The following is a 17453-nucleotide window of genomic DNA, read 5'->3' as shown; positions in this document are numbered from 1 at the left end:
CTTTGTCATCGTTTCATCGGATCTGCGGCCGTATGTCTTGGACACTCGGGTGAAGAGAGGTGCGGAGCTGTCCACTGACCACTACCTGGTGGTGAGTTGGCTCCGGTGGCGGGGGCGAAAGCCGGTCAGACCTGGCAGGCCCAAACGTGTTGTGAGGGTCTGCTGGGAACGTCTGGCGGAATCCCCTGTGAGACGGAGCTTTAACTCCCATCTCCGGCAAAACTTCGAACACGTCCCGGGGGAGGTGGGGGACATGGAGTCTGAGTGGACCGTGTTCCGTGCCTCCATTGTCGAGGCGGCCGATCGGAGCTGTGGCCGCAAGGTTGTCGGTGCCTGTCGCGGCGGCAACCCTCGAACCCGTTGGTGGACACCTTCGGTGAGGGATGCCGTCAGGCTGAAGAAGGAGTCCTATCGAGCCTTTTTGGCCTGTGGGACTCCGGAAGCAGCTGATGGGTACCGGCGGGCGAAGCGGCATGCGGCTCGGGCGGTTGCTGAGGCAAAAACTCGGGTGTGGGAGGAGTTTGGAGAGGCCATGGAGAAAGACTTCCGCACGGCTTCGAGGCGATTCTGGTCCACCATCCGGCGTCTCGGGGGGGGGAAGCGGTGCAGCACCAACACTGTTTATAGTGGGGATGGTGTGCTGCTGACCTCTACTCGGGACGTTGTGGGCCGGTGGGCAGAGTACTTCGAAGACCTCCTCAATCCCACCAACATGCCTTCCACTGAGGAAGCGGAGCCTGGGGACTCTGGGTTGGGCTCTCCAATCTCTGGGGGCGAGGTCGCCGAGGTGGTTAAAAAGCTCCTCGGTGGCAAGGCCCCGGGGGTGGATGAGATCCGCCCGGAGTTCCTTAAGGCTCTGGATGTTGTAGGGTTGTGTTGGTTGACGCGACTCTGCAATATCGCATGGACATCGGGGGCAGTTCCCCTGGATTGGCAGACTGGGGTGGTGGTCCCCCTGTTCAAAAAGGGGGACCGGAGGGTGTGCTCCAATTATAGAGGGGTCACACTCTTAAGCCTCCCTGGCAAGGTCTATTCAGGGGTCCTGGAGAGGAGGGTCCGTCGGATAGTCGAACCTCGGATTCAGGAAGAGCAGTGTGGTTTTCGTCCTGGTCGTGGAACACTGGACCAGCTCTACACCCTCAGCAGGGTCCTGGAGGGTGCATGGGAGTTCGCCCAACCAGTCTACATGTGTTTTGTGGACTTGGAGAAGGCGTTCGACCGTGTCCCTCGGGGAGCCCTGTGGGGGGTTCTCCGGGAGTATGGGGTACCGGGCCCTTTGATATGGGCTGTCAGGTCCCTGTATGACCGGTGTCAGAGTCTGGTCCGCATTGCCGGCAGTAAGTCGGGCTCGTTTCCGGTGAGAGTTGGACTCCGCCAGGGCTGCCCTTTGTCACCGATTCTGTTCATCACTTTCATGGACAGAATTTCTAGGCGCAGCCAAGGTGTTGAGGGGATCCGATTTGGTGGCCTCAGGATCTCATCTCTGCTTTTCGCAGACGATGTGGTCCTTTTGGCTTCATCAGATCGTGATCTGCAGCTCTCGCTGGATCGGTTCGCAGCCGAGTGTGAAGCGGCCGGGATGGGGATCAGTGCCTCCAAATCCGAGGCCATGGTCTTGAGCCGGAAAAGGGTAGAGTGCCTTCTCCGGGTCAGGGGGGGTGTCCTGCCCCAAGTGGAGGAGTTTAAGTATCTCGGGATCTTGTTCACGAATGGGGGAAGAAGGGAGCGGGAGATCGACAGGCGGATTGGCGCAGCGTCTGGTGTCAAGCGGGCGCTGTACCGGTCCGTCGTGGTGAAGAGAGAGCTGAGCCAAAAAGCGAAGCTCTCGATTTACCGGTCGATCTACGTTCCCACCCTCATCTATGGTCATGAGCTTTGGGTCATGACCGAAAGAACGAGATCGCGGATACAAGCGGCCGAAATGGGTTTTCTCCGTAGGGTGGCTGGGCTCTCCCTTAGAGATAGGGTGAGAAGCTCAGTCATCCGGGAGGGACTCAGAGTAGAGCCGCTGCTCCTTCACATCGAGAGGAGCCAGTTGAGGTGGCTTGGGCATCTGGTCAGGATGCCTCCTGGACGCCTCCCTGGTGAGGTGTTCCGGGCACGTCCCACCGGGAGGAGGCCCCGAGGAAGACCCAGGACACGCTGGAGGGACTATGTCTCTCGGCTGGCCTGGGAACGCCTCGGGATTCCCCCGGAGGAGCTGGAAGAAGTGGCTGGGGAGAGGGAAGTCTGGGCCTCCCTTCTGAAGCTGCTACCCCCGCGACCCGACCTCGGATAAGCGGAAGAAGATGGATGGATGGATGGATGGATGGATGGATGGATGGATAGAGGGAGACAGAGGGTCATTAGTGCAACCCATTTACTCAATTACACTGTTTAACTCATGAATGGATTTTCCTTACAAATGTGATAACCATTTAATGGGAAATAAGCACATTATCTAACACTAGACAATAGATTTTTGGGGGAGGGCAGAGGGGATAATCACCAAAATACAAATTCTCTTTTCTTCAAGTTTGCTTTTGTTTTTTGTACAATTTGATTTCAAAGGTTTTAGCGCCATCAATCACTCTCGTGCTCACCCCCTTCCGCTTGCTCCTTGCTGAGCTACAGCTGGTTCACCACAACATAGCCTGCCTCAAATGCTAAGGCTAGTTAGCATAGCCACAAATGATGGCGGATAACTGTTTTTCCTGTAACGGTGAGATGTTTTTCCACCATCAGCACATTGAGCAGCGTACACGAGATTGATGGACAGCGCTAAGACACTCCTCCTGGCTCTGGTTGGCTGTTTTTGGTCGGGAGCGATGCGTTTTTGACAGACCATTGGAGTAGTTCAGGAAGGAGACGAAGGACATTGTTTGTTTTTTTTCCACAGACTTCCTGTCTCATATCAAACTGTCACTGCATGGTGACAAAACATATATTTGTAAAAGTTTCATACTGCACCTTTAATTACCCCGATCAGCTTAAATCCGGTGCCCATCATATGTTCCTCCTCTCAGAAGATCGGAAAGCATTTCCTCTTCTCCATTATAAAATAAGCTCAAATGAATTTGGATCTCAGTGAGGTTAGCTCCAAATCAAACGACAGCTCTAACATCCGGCACCACGAGGAGCGCCATCATGTCGTCTCACTGTCACGGTCCAAAGAGGTCAGTACGGGTGAGATGACCAACACCGCAGTGGAAAAGTTAGCTCCCATCCACGAGGGCTGTTGTCTCTTTTTCTCCTTCAGATGCCTTTCTGTCATTGCTCAATCCACCCACACGTCTCCCCTCACCGGATGACAGCTGGAGAGCCCAGCCGAGCCAAGAACATGACATTGGAGTCGCACACACTCGGTTTTTATTCTCAGGTCTTTCTAGAATAACATCACAGGTACATTACCAAAAAAACAAAAACGGCGCGAAACTCTCCATTTTCTTCATATCTCTAAACTGTGAAATCGTGTTTTTAACGTGGAAGAATTCCAAACGTTCTTATCGCCGCTTTTCCAAAGTTGGGGTGGAATCTGTGATGTTTCACTTCGGTCACACTTTTGTGCTCGTTCTCTGCGTGGAGGCAGGTGAAGACATAAAACACACACACACACACATTCCTGAATTCCTGGGCTGTAAGGAGAGACTTTATTGCCTTATCTGCACTATTTCTCTGATGGGTGGGTGAAATGCACAAAGCATGTCCTGCGGCTGCTATCGGAGCTTCAAGAGCCGCCAGATACGCACGTTTTAGGGACGACTAAATGCAGCCTTGCATTAAGGTGCTAGGACATTGTGCATGTCTTGTCTGGGCAAAGCAGACAAAAGTCTGGACTGTTTCTGTTAAAGCACACAAAGCTTCCCAAACACCTCAACAGATTCAGGGTTGAACGTGTGTGCTGTAAACAGAAACATGCCTTTTCAGTAGGCTGACATTTCTGGATAACAAAATCCTTTTTTGACCTCATCAGCCATCACCTATATCAGCTCTTTATTATCAAAATGAACAGAAATAAAGACTAAAATTTAATTCTGTGCGCAGTTAATACACATATTATACCATATTTACCTTTTTTTTAAATATAATTATCATTTTTAGCTTAAAGTAGAGTTTAATTCTACTGTAAGCTAAAAGCAGAATAACCTTTAGCTTAAAGTAAAGCTGAAAGCTTTTCATTATAAAAAAATTTCAACCCTCCCCACCCCAAGAGGGCTCCCAAGAGCATCATTTGATTTTATTTTGTAGTGCACATTTTTAGTGACAGATTTTAAAAGTAATAGACATTAAACTTGCTAACTTGTTTACTGTAAAATTCAGTGTTTCTCTGCAGATGTTATTAAATTACTATCCCACACTCTCCATTTAAAGATGCAAATTAATTAGAGCATATTTTCTCGTCCGCTGTTCCTGTAAGGTTAAAACAGTTACACCAGTAAGATCTGAGTTAATTACAAATTACGCTAATATTAGAAAGTATGTTACACACATAGTGTAGCCGAGGAACAATTAAGTATCTGGTGTTGACATGTTAGTGTAGGGCAGCCTGAATTAAAATCTGCTTTAAAAAGGCTGAATAAAAAATCTGAATTAAAAAGACTTTCACCGGCCCTGCTGGATGGCATAAATAAAACAAAAGATATACCCAAATTAACTTAAAAACAAAGTAAAAATCAATTCATTAATCAAAAAAGAAAACAACCAAAAGACTCAAATTCCTTCCATATGTCAGGATTCTCATATTCTGATCTGTACATAAGGAGACTGAGGGGAAAATACCTAAATAAAACACAGTCAAACCTTTAAAATAAGTAATAAACTGTGAAAAACGTTTTACTGAATTTGTCCTGCTAATCACACGTTGTACCTTATGTTTTCCAGCTCTAACCCCAGCGTCGCGTTATTAAACTGTTGATCATATTCACTCCAGTTTCCCATTTTTTGGTTACATTAAAGAAATAAATGAACTTTTCATTGGTATTTGTCTGTTTTTTTGTCTGCCATGTTACATGACACCCTTGCCATCTTTTCGTTCAATCACATCTTCACTCCAGCTTCTGTTGCAGCATCTCAATGAGAAAACAAAACAACAGCGATATGTTATTAGCGTAATGCAAAAATATTGCCGTAACACAAATTAACTTTGCGTCGTTATGCACATCTCTCCCTTTCTGCCCGGCTACTGAACGGTTCTGGATGCTCATATTGTTTCATCATAATAAATCTCCCCGAACGCTGGAGATGGGTGCCCTCAATTAGACGTGTGTTATAATAGGAATGTCATGTGATCCGTCATCTCGGAGAAATGATTTTCCCTCCTTATCGACCTTCTCTGCCCTTCCGTGGACGTTTTGCGATGAGAACTGTGTGCCAGTGCGGCGCATGACTAATAAATAAATAAATAAATAAATAACGTGAGCATCATTATGACTGAGCACAGCTAATGTGGGTTTGGTTGTTCCATTTTGTTTTCATCAATTACCTTTTATGTTTGTTGGAAGGTTTGGGCCGCCGTTCCTAATGAGGGAGGACCGGTCTATTTCCTGGGACCAGCTCCAGCAGAGCATCCTCAGCAAGCTGTACTACCTGATGATCAACGGCGCTCACGCCCAGGTAGTCGGTTTACACCAGTACTCATGTGACGGTGAACGCGAAGACGTTTGGTTTTGCTTCCGCTACTGTATTTTTCTGCCCAAAATGGGTGGTAGGCATCTATTTAAAGGGGAAAATGTCACATCTTTCACATTTTGATGCTTCCGTTGGGGCCCCGGCTTCTTCTAGAAGTGCTTATCCACTCGATGTTTGGCAAAAACCTTACAATTTGTGAGTCCAATTAACATCAGCGTGATTTGTACAGTGTGTAGAGTTATGCTAATCTGTTCAAGGAAGCATAATAGGTCACCATTAAGGAGCAGAATTCTTACAATGTTGTCACTTAAAGCAAAGTAGGCAGCAAATGAGGTAAAAAAATAAAATAAAATCACAAAGTAGCAATAAAATTATGTGGCAGTAATTAATCAGGATATTAAAAAGGGAGTAAAATGATGATACGTCTATGAAATTTATAGAACCCATATCGAGCGTCCATGTGAGAGTGTGGGTGTGCTGTGAGCGGCGGCTGAACCGGGACACGGTTTCCGTCTGGCACATCGGCGGGCGCACCTGTTCCTGAGCGGGTTTATTGGCTCGAGAGAGGAGGACAGCGCGGCTGCTCGACGGCGCCGGGTAAACCCGGTGGGAAGGGAAGCGCCAGCCGGAGATGGAGAGACGTTCGCTGCCGAACGTCTCGCGGCTCTCTGCGGCGCGGCTAAGTAGCCTCAGGTGATCTGTTCCCTGGCCAAGTCAATGTCCACCGCAGAAACACAGAGACTGGAGCAGAGAATCATGTATTGAGAGCGTTTTTCAATTAATATAATGGTAATGGCATAATATTGCAAGATAGCATTCTCACAGATAAAAGAAACACAGCAACTTTAAATTCTGATGGACGTTTAACACTGGAACTGGAAGACATTTTAACTATCCAATTAAATAAAACAACAGAAACAACAAAATAAAATGAATTATAAAGTCTCTGTAGACAAAATTGTCCTTCAAAAGCAGGGCTAGTTGAGACGAAAGCTCCAGACTGAAGACTTTTATCATCCCGTTTTTGGTAGAAAAAGAAACAAAAAACAACAAATTGTGCAAATAGAAATTATTGACCTTGTTTTATTTATCATGTGATTAATTGATTTATTGCTTATTGTGACACGCCTGGAGTTTCCTGCTCAACCTGGACCGCTTTTATGTAGAGGTATTATTGCAACTCTACATTTCAGCTCCCTTTTTCATCTGAAGCTGAAAACAAATGCACGCCACTCTTTCCATGCTTTCATTCATAAAACGTTTTTCAAACCATATATACATTTTTTCGTTGGTCTTACACGTATCGCATCCATAACAAATGTGTGTAATTTTTTGTCTATATTCCACTAATGATGAAAAAAACAACAGCAAAATTTCGCAATTGTGCTGTTTACATGAGAGGAAATGAAATTAAAATCACACAAAAAGACATAAACATCATGGCAGCGATGGATGTAAACAGTTACTTGACATATATTCATAATTCAGGTGTCAGAGAAGACGTCTGCGTCTTATTCAGATGTTGAGATGAAAAGATTTTTATACTTGGGAGCGGCGACGTACGTGGCATTTTGGGGAAATTGTAGTCAGTGATTTCACAGAAGAGCTTTGGATTCAACACGTTGGAATGATGCGCAACTTCTTATGCGACGCTGTGAGAGCTCTGGTGGAGCCAGCTGGACATGAACAAAAACAAACCATCATCCTCCTACCACTTCCTGTTGTCTTCTTTGTTGTTCCTGCCAGTAGTAACATCCGGCAGTTAATCACGTGGTTCCTGTGATGCGAACAAAAGTGTTTCCATTGCAGTTTTGCGTAACACATCGAATTCGATAAAGCTGAAGAAGCACCTCATCCAGCACAAAAAGTATTTATCGACAAAAAAACCTTTTTTGTTTTTTCAAAATTGCCGTGTTTTCATTAAGCAAATGTATTTCCATAATTTCAATTTGTGCGATGCTATGGTTAATGGAAACGCAGTTTTTGAAATGCTGTCATGATCGGACCAAAAAAAAAAGTGAAACACTTTAGGTGTGAATTTTTTTTCCCCTTATTTTTAAATGTAAATTTTCATTACTTTTCTGAAGAAATCTAAAGTTTCTGTTGTTGGCTGACATATTAAAGAAAAATTTGGTCGTTATTACTTCCAAAGGTGGATCAACAAATTATTAATACTTAAAATAATTAAAAAGCTATGAATACTTGCGTGCATCCCTTTTTCCCTAAAAAAAAATAAAATTTCAAAACATTCCACCTTATAATACTTTGAGGAAAGATATTAATTTAACCCATCCATCCTCTAACACCCTTGTCCCTAGTGGGGACACTGGCCTGTCTCCAGCTAACGGGCAAGAGGCGGGGTCACCCTGGACAGGTCGCCAGTCTGTCGCAGGGCAACACAGAGACAGACAGGACACACAACCATGCACACACACACTCACAATTCACTAGGGAGAATTTAGAGAAACCAATTAACCTGACAGTCATGTTTTTGGACTGTGGGAGGAAGCCGGAGAACCCAAACCGAACCCAGGACCTTCTACCCACTGCGCCACTGTGAGGATTTGCTGTTTTTAAAATTTAACCCAATTTAGAATAATAATGAAACATAACAGAATGTTGAAGAAGTGGAGCGCCGTGAGTGCAGGTGGCATCCTACTACGTTGGATTTCTCCCGTATTTATTTCACAATATTTATAAAATCACTCTGCATGCATTGTTTTTGGATGTCACACACCGGCGGCCAATTATTTGAGCCAGTCACCAAATATTTCTGATCACACCACTGATCTCTCTTGCATATTTCTCGACGTTGTTGGTTATGGAGTAGAATGTTGCTTTTGTTCCCAACGGAGGAAAATTTAATTAAGCTTTCTGTCAATCCAAACAACAGGTTGTTTTGTTTCCACTCCTGCTGTCAAGATTGTAAAACCAGAGAGATAATAATGCAAATTCAAACCGAGGCGGCCATGCTGTTCATATGGTCAAATCAATTATTTACTTCCTGGGAAATTAGTGGTCCTTGCTTGACGGCTGTGTGTTTTACCACAAGTGTCTTGGTTTTTGGTCGTGTAGCCAAACGGAATCATAATCGCGTGTGAGGCCAGGTGACGATATGTGCTGTGCTCTCCAAGTCGGAGAAAGAAAAGAAGACACAGATGCAGTGTGTTCGTGAACGCCTTCGGAGATCGTCTTTGTGCCCTTCGCCGTCAGCCGTTTAATTAAAGCCGAGCTCATAAAGCATAATCAGTTCGCTGGCGCACACCTTTGCCAGCGAGGGAGCGATGCTCAGAGCAGATGTTTGCTCCAAACCTTTCATCTCTACAGGATCTGTGGCTTTTTATAAATGTTTTTCTTTGTAACACCAAATTATTCTCCCAAGTGGATTTTTAACTCATTTTAGTTTCAGCAGTGGTGCAGTTCCCAAAGCATAAATGTGACAGTTTAGTCTGAATTTACAAGATTTTTATTTTTTTTATTTTTTTCCCCCCCCAAATTTAACCCCATAAATTTTTTTTTGAATCTTAAAGTCTCTCCCTGAAGTCGGCATTTCATTCACTGGAGAAAAGTTGCAAATACTCCACAGACGCTAGAAGCTGAGAGTGCACTAATCCAACCGGGGGAAATGTTGAAGAAAAGCGCCTGAACTGTCCAGCTCTATTAAGCAAACTGCCTTCTTGGAAACAAAGGGGGGGGAAATATGGACAAATCTGTAGCTTTCTAATCAAAAGCAGCTTATTGAAAGTGTTTTATTGGAGAGAGGGCAGCTCAAACTCGTAAACCACCAAAACAACCAGAAAGGGCCGCTTCCCACCGTGTTCCTCTAGCTTCCAGGCCGTCACACGCATTGAAAAAAAAGAAACCAGCTCTTCTTAGCTTGACATCTTTCATCTGGAACCACAAGGTAAAATCTCAAATTCACCAGAATACATGAACTCATTGGAAATAGAATCTTCCTTGGATTCCCGTGTATTCCCTGCAAGTTTACACCCTCCAAACGTCCTTCACTGAAACTTCAAAATCAATTTTTCCAGGTTCAAAAGTCAAAAACCGAGGATTTTCTCACGCTCTGTCATTCCTCTTGACTGGAGGCATGAGAGGAATTTCACCCGGACACTGTCCAGATTTTCACACTCAGCGATGACTTTTAGGTCGGCTTATGCTATTCTGCAACGCCCCAATAGGGGTTTTTGCATTGCAAAACACAGAAAATCTTGGACGCAACTTAACAACATACTTAACATATTGACAAGATAAACCAGAGCAATAGAAATCTAAATAGATGTATGCATTTGCCCCTAAATAATCAATATCATTTGAAAGCAAATCAAAAGCGTTTTTAAGTAGAGTTAGAAACTGCAGCACAAAAATAAAATGACATTTTAAGAGAGAATCTGAAACAAAATTTTTGATTTCAACATGCAAGTACAAATCGAATGCCGATACCAACTTGATCCAGAACAGAGAGATGTGCGTATCAAAGCCAAAAGACATTGTGAAGAGTCTGTCTGAAGCTGGTAAAAGACTAATAAGGCTCACAAACCCATAGGGCTCCACTCCACCCAGAGTGGAGAAAGGTATATCTCCAAACGCTGTTTGAAAAGCCAGATTACAGTTTGCAAATGCACTTATGTAGAAAGATCTTAAAGGGAAGTATTATTTGTTTTCCAGGCACATGGTGCCATTTTATTGCACAATCAACAAACTATGTTAACTGGAGTTGTTATAAAAGATGGTATACAAATCAAATAATTTTTTTTTTCCATTTTTTTTCTCCGAAGAGTTTTTGCGGCGCTAGTGGCTCGTATTTTTTGTACAGTAGGCACACAGAAAGGAGGGTGAAGAGAGGGGGGAAGACATGCGGTAAAGGTCATCGGGATCGGGAGTCGAACCCGCGACGTCCGCGTCGAGGACTAAGGCCTCCAAACGTGGGGCGTGCTAACCCCCTGCGCCACCACAGCACGCCCCACAAATCAAATAATTTAAAAATATTTTTCTTACTAGTTTAACACCTTAAAATTGGGCCTCTGTCTCTTTAAAAACTCCTCCTCTTTCTGAAACTCCAGGAAGTTATCGCAGCATCATTCCTCTGTTAATCCTTGAACAATGTCTTTGCACTGAGAAGTAGCTCATATAACGAGCTCAGCAGATCCACTGTCTGCAGCTCCCAGTTGTTTGCTAATTGCTGCTGGCTAGTCTGAAGGAGCTGAGTGGGGCAGTCGCAGGGGGAGGGCTGCTCTTTCAGGTGGACGCTAGGAAACTGTGGCTCCAAGGAGGAGCTAGATGCACCCAAGCATTTTGCTCAGCTGAAAAACGCTTGGATGGTTGCCATGGGAGATGAGAGAATTTCTCAAACACGCACGAAAGAATCGAGGCAACACTCCAGATATGTTGTTGAGGGAATAACATAACATGATGTAAAGCTACAAAATAAAGTTGATTTTACATAACACTGCCCCTTCAATATTTTGTCGTTTGAGATCGACCAGCAAACTATTGTCACAACTGGGTTTTCCGTTCTATGAAATTTAGAATATACGTATTTGTATGCCTGACGTGCTTCGGTACAACCCAAGTGATGTTCAAGCAGTTTATGTTTCATGATGTTTAACAATTATCATTTAATTTTCTCTTAAGGGTTGCATAATCCATTGGGTATCAATATTTTCCAGGAATGGCGGAACGATCCCAGCTGGCAGATACACAGCAGATCTGAGAAGAACAAGAGGAAATCAATTTCATTTTTTTCCAAAGCATGCCTTTATCCCTACATCGCACGCAGATCCCAGCGTAATATCTCTGTGCCTCAGAGGGGGAGGAGAGACATTATCACCTTATTTGTGTTTTCATTTTCTATCCAGCTCGCGTTTTTCAAACTGAAGAGATTTCGAGAGAGCAGGCTGATTGTCTGGAGGTATATTAATATTTTTGTTGGCAAAACTCTGCCCGCCGGAGGACAAAAATAAAACTCCACGACGAAAACTTTTTCTCTAACTTCTAAGATCTCAAAATGTCGGCGGCAGGAAGCTGTCGCTGCTTCTAACACTCCTAACCCCGTTTTGATGCGTTTCATTAGTTTCAACCTTCGCACACGGCAAACGTGTCCACCTTAAGTACATCCCAGAGTTTAAAAATGTTAGATTTGATGGAAAAATAAATAAATTTCTGCATTAAGTGGCTGCTAAGTCTGCCTGCGTATGTTTGTTGTGTTCTTTCAGAATATCAGAGTGCTTTTCAACATCCGCGTGGTGGGAGGATCCACGTTTCACAACTACCTGTCGCCTCAGGATGGCAGACCGCTGCACCACCCCGCCGTCGACAGGTGAGAGTTTGAAACCGCACGACGCGCCGCGATTGTCGAGCTGGAGAGAGCAGACGTCCGGACATGCTCCTGCGTTTTTGTCCAGCGTGTTGACTTGAGTTTTCCGTTGTCTGCCAGAGCGGATCTGAGCGACATGGAAATTATCGGCTGTGAATCGCTGGGTGTTGATTAGGCTTCCTGCTGAATCCGTGCTGCGACGTGTTCTCAATCCCCTCATGGGTTTTTTTGTTTGTTTGTTTTTTAAACAATTTTCCATAAAACATAAATGATTGTGGTGTAGTCTTGTAATATTCTCTTTCATTTTATTCACTGCGTAACATGCAAAAGATGCTTAATATTAAAACGATATATGTGATTTGTTTGCTTATAAGAAATCAAACATTTTATTCGCATATGAAATGCTATGCATTGTTCAACTATTCACCGGAATACTCAGTAAATTTTCTCATATTTACTGAGTTTTCTCTCCAATCTGAAAGAAGTATAGTGTTTTAAACGACTGCTACTCTTCCTGTGCTTGTTCAGTCAAAACCAAGACTAAGGTGAAAGGTCAGAGGGAAAAAATCCGATCAAAATTCAGCACTGCAATGACTTGGCCAAACATTTTTTTAATCCAACTGATTATATTACATGTAATACATTCAGTCTAAGGTGAAAGTAGAATATCTTATCTAATTTGACAAAGTCACTCTTTACATTTACCAACCCCCCACTCTGACTTTTCGCATCTCTGCTGCGATTGTGAAATCAGCTGCAGCGTCTCGTCGTTTCCTCACAAGTGCAAATTCGACGGCTCGCGGTGGCAGAAAGGGAGTTGCTGATTTTTGCCGTCATCTTGAAAGAACTCCCATTTGTGCGGCTTAAGAAGAGTTCATTCACCCGCTGAATGGCGCTGATGGGACCAGAAGCTTTCAGGGTCTTTTGAAATGCAAATGCTTCGCACGTGGTATCCTAGAAACACATGGGATGACGGCGCCGGAGCCCGAGACGCTGTCCCCGTGTAAACCCAAATAATGTGTTCGGAGAAAAGAGAAAACCTCTGGTGATGTTTTAGTCTACTTTGGTCTTTTTCTGCAGCGTTACCTGCTGTAAAATGTGAATGTTGGAGATGTAGTTTATCCTATGTTACTCATGCCAGGGAGTCACTATTGCTACAACTCACCACTAGAGGTGTAAAAGTTTGATCCTGAAACTAGAAAGCGTATGGCTGAAATGCAATCTCCCCCAGTTCAAAATTCAAAAATAATATTATTGTGAATTCTTTCTCTTGCACGCTCAATAAATTAAACATAATATTCTACTGTTCAGTTATTTGTACTTTTTAGGCTAATTACTTTCTGTTTTGTTGGTTTATGACATGTTTTTGGTGTATTTCAATCAATAAGAATGAGAATTAACTTTTCATTTGCTGCATTTAGCAAAGTGTATTGGACGTGTGTGACCAAATCTGTTGTTTTTTTTTAGTAAAACGTGGCTGGAATGTTTGTCCCAATAAAAGCGGAAAAGAAAAAAGAAAAAAAAGGCTAATATAACAAAAGTGCTATTCATGTTTATGAAAATTTTTATTTTCCAGGGAAAATCTCATCTTTAAAAGAATTACTACTCAAAGGGCCACAAATGAAACTGGCAAAAACAATAGGTTGACCAACTTGGTCAAAAATAAACTGCGACAAAACTTCTTTGAAATGGTTCAGAAAGTGAGATTCAGAATTGTAAAAATAACGGAAAATAAATAATAAATTATGACGTCGCTCAGAGCTCAGAGCATAGAATTAGACTGAATAGATCTGCCCTTATGGATCAGGCACATTGCCACTGATACCCAATCTGGAATTGTTTTCCCATATTGGGACCGATACAGCTATTGATATCGTATCGGAGCATCTCTAGTTTCCGCTGGTGTCAGATGAACATCCAAGTTCCATCACTTCCTAGTTCTATCTGGAGTCCAAAGAGGTTTGCTAAGTTTACTGAAACATTAATGAAGAGAAAAACAACAACTGCTATGAGTTTCCCAAGTCTTACGCAGAGCTTAGTTGGTGACATGTGCTGCTTATCTCAGTGTCACGTTTTCTTTAAAGGATGATTTAAGGTTTTCCATCCGGAGATGGACCGATGTTTGTCCACTCTATTCAGATTGTCGCCTCCACTGACCAGCCGTGGCAGCTGCATATTTCAGTGCTTCCAGACTCTTGTCTCGCGCCATTATTAAATATCTGTTGCATCACATAACACCATGGTGTCTTTGCTCTGAATGTAGAGTACCTTCATGGATTATTTACGATTTCCTGCTATGGCATTCCGGTTTTCTTAATCTGAATGATGTTTTCTGAAAAACAAGCAGTGAGTTTGTAACCACACAAAAAAAAAAAAATGGTCCTAACTATTTGAGTTTTTAGAATATTTTCAAACTGAATTGCAACAGAGAGTTTCTGGTTTCAAAAATAACATAAACTGTTCAAAGAAGCAATGATGTACGCAGGGGGAATATTGTATTTAAGATGCTGGTTGTGTCACTGGAAAAGACATATGTGTGAGTGTTAGGTATAGAGGGGAATTTAAATCCAATCAAGCTTTATTTCTGAAGCACTTTAAAGGACCAACACATTGTATATTAACAATAGACATTAAAAAATGAAAGGAAGGGCGTGCCGTGGTGCGTAGTGGTTAGCGCGACCCATATTTGGAGGCCTTGAGTCCTCGACGCGGCTGTCGCGGGTTCGACTCCCGGACCCGACGACATTTGCCGCATGTCTTCCCCCCTCTCCTTCCCCGTTTCCTGTCAGCCTACTATCATATAAGGGACACTAGAGCCCACAAAAAGACCCCCTGGAGGGGTAAAAAAAACAAAAAAATGAAAGGAAATAAAACCCTAAAATTATCCTGGGGTTATAAACTACAGAGTCGTTGCATTAACTTCTCGTCTGTCTGTTTGTTTCTATGTTTTTCAGTGCATGTTAATTGTTTTTAGTAACTCATTGTGCCTTTAAATTGGCCCTAGAGGACAAAAAGTTTGAGTTGAATACAAATGTGAACATCAGACGGATAAAACGGGTGTAGAAGGAGCCATGCAACAAAAACATTAACGTGGAAGGAAAGGTCAGAGCGGATAGATGAGTTTTAAAGCTGCAGTATATATATAAAAAAAAGAGTTTTATTTGTTCAAACTCTCATTATGTTATGGCAGCATTGTATAAGACAGATAAATAATCTGTGGGAAAAAAGTCAAGCTCCTCTGCCTTGTCCCTGTACTAAATGCAGAAATTCACCACTCAGTCAGAAACAACCAATCAGAGCCAGGAGGCGGGTCTCCGTGCTGTATTTCTGTCAAATTATTTGTTATTATCATTGTTATTCTTGGCTAAATATGTATTATTTACATTGAGTTCGCGGCTAACGGAGGTGACGGATCTCTCTTGCTTCTAACTGAATACATTTTTCAAATTCTCTCCTTGTTTTTCTATTCTGGTCCAGAATACAGAGCTGTAACATTACTGACACCTAGTGGTTAGAAAGCTTTAGTACGTTACAGAGCCTGTCACCAATTTACAATAAGATCTCGGTAGTTTCAGGCTCCTAATAATTTATTCAAAAGGGTTTTTTTACCCCTCCAGGATGGAATAATGATTAAATAAGCAATTCTGTACATTTTGGAAACATGAACTGAGTGGACAAGTGTGAATTTATTGTGTCATTGCAAGAATAAAGTTGGTCTGGGATACTGACTCTCAGACCAACCTGTGTTTTCCTGGAACAAAAGCCAAAATTTGTTTATCACGATTGATTAGTAGACGCAACAAAAAGGGAAAAGAAAAACTCTTCATCTGTTTCCTTTGTCCATTAGGGCCCTGAAGCTGTGCGGCTCTGGAGGGCCTCCTCACGTGAAGCTCATCATCGAGTGGGAGCACAGAGTCAAAGACTGGTCAGTGTGTTCCTCTGTCCCTCCGTGACGCCTCGTTGCATCGGTTTGCACGTTTTCTCTGACGTTTTTTTTTTTTTCTTTTTCTTGTTGTTGCTGTTGTGGTTGTTGCCGGGGGGGGGCCAGCCTGTTCGGTAACATCCACGAAGAAGTGGTGAAGGACGGCGACAGCGTACGAAACCTGCAGCAGCAGCACGTCCAGCAATTCAGCTGCACCTTGGACGAGTGCTTCCAGCTCTACACCAAAGAGGAACAGGTGGAAGTGGACTTAAAAGACACTCCGCTGCAAAAACACTACATCTTACCTAAGTTTTTTTTTTTCCCGTCCAGTTCCTAGTGTAAATATTGTAGTTCACTGTAAATAAGACACAACTGGCATCAAAGTAACTTTTCAGCAAGGTGTAGGAGCTTGTTTTAAGTCAACAATTCCTTAATGTTGATGAAAAAGTGTAAAAATTAATAATGTGTACATTGCATATACATATAAAGCCTAATGTGACCTATATTTTACTCTCTTGAAAAAAATATTTTTTCCAGCGCAAATATGTTAGTACACTTGAACTAATAATACTATTAATACTAACGTACAAGGAACTTTTCAGATTGTTTTAGGTCAATAATTCCTTAATATTGATTTTAAATATTTACTAGTTCCACTGGCAATTTTTTTACTTATAAATGGGGAAAAATGTCTGTCATAATTGAAAAACATTGCTTGTGGAACTAGTACTTTACTTTTTCTAATCAATATTTAGGAATTATTGAACAAAAACAAGTCTATATTTTACTGAAAAGTTATGTGTAAGTTAGTTTTGTTTCATTTAAGATGTAGTAAGATATTTCCTCTAGACTTGGTAAGATTTTGTGTTTTTGCAGTGTGTTTTTTGTTTTCCTTCCGCTTTACAATTACACACTGCACTGTCTTTCTTGGTCTGTCTCCTGAAATAAACATTACATTTTGTGACTGTGACTTGACGAAATGTGAACGCATTCAATTGGAATGAGCAGTTCTGCCAAGCACTGGCCTCTTGTGGATTTACTCCGTCCAACTTTGTGATTTTGTCCTCTCCCTTTGTCTTTCCGTGCCTTTCCTTCGATCAGCTCGCCCCAGATGACGCCTGGAAGTGCCCGTACTGCAAGCAGCTCCAGCAGGGCATGGTGAAGATGAGTCTGTGGACCCTGCCGGACATCCTCATCCTCCACCTGAAGCGGTTCAGACAGGTGGGCGAGCAGCGGAACAAGCTCACCACCTTCGTGCATTTCCCACTGGTGGGACTGGACATGACCCCCCACATGGTGAGCCGCAACAACGGCCCCCACCACGGCCCCCTTCAGCCGGGCTGGAAGCACTGCAGGCGGCCTGATCTGGCTCCTCCAGACTTCCTGTACAATCTCTACGCCGTCTGTAACCACCATGGAGGGATGCACGGCGGTCACTACACAGGTCTGGATTCCTTCTAGGGCTGAAACGATTAATCATGATTAATCACATGAATCAGGATTACTTGCCTTTTTTGAGTTTGTGTACTGCAGTTGACAATTGATTACTAAATTAGTTTACAATTATTTCAACAGTTAATCATGATTAATCTAATTAACCCTGAT

The 17453-nt window shown here is 43.1% G+C and overlaps 1 protein-coding gene across 1 annotated transcript in view; it reads left to right on the top strand.

Annotated features, from left to right (window-relative positions):
- Nucleotides 1–17453, top strand: part of usp43b (ubiquitin specific peptidase 43b) — an 87229-nt gene that overhangs the window by 62042 nt on the left and 7734 nt on the right. The window contains exons 8-12 of the mRNA XM_028042534.1: nucleotides 5481–5592; nucleotides 11826–11929; nucleotides 15774–15851; nucleotides 15975–16104; nucleotides 16950–17292. Coding sequence (XP_027898335.1) covers nucleotides 5481–5592; nucleotides 11826–11929; nucleotides 15774–15851; nucleotides 15975–16104; nucleotides 16950–17292 — 767 coding nt within the window. The remainder of the gene's footprint in view (nucleotides 1–5480; nucleotides 5593–11825; nucleotides 11930–15773; nucleotides 15852–15974; nucleotides 16105–16949; nucleotides 17293–17453) is intronic.

This window comes from Xiphophorus couchianus, chromosome 16 (genome assembly GCF_001444195.1).
Source record: "Xiphophorus couchianus chromosome 16, X_couchianus-1.0, whole genome shotgun sequence".
Taxonomy (NCBI): Eukaryota; Metazoa; Chordata; class Actinopteri; order Cyprinodontiformes; family Poeciliidae; genus Xiphophorus; species Xiphophorus couchianus.
This window is presented reverse-complemented; position numbering and strand designations above follow the sequence as displayed.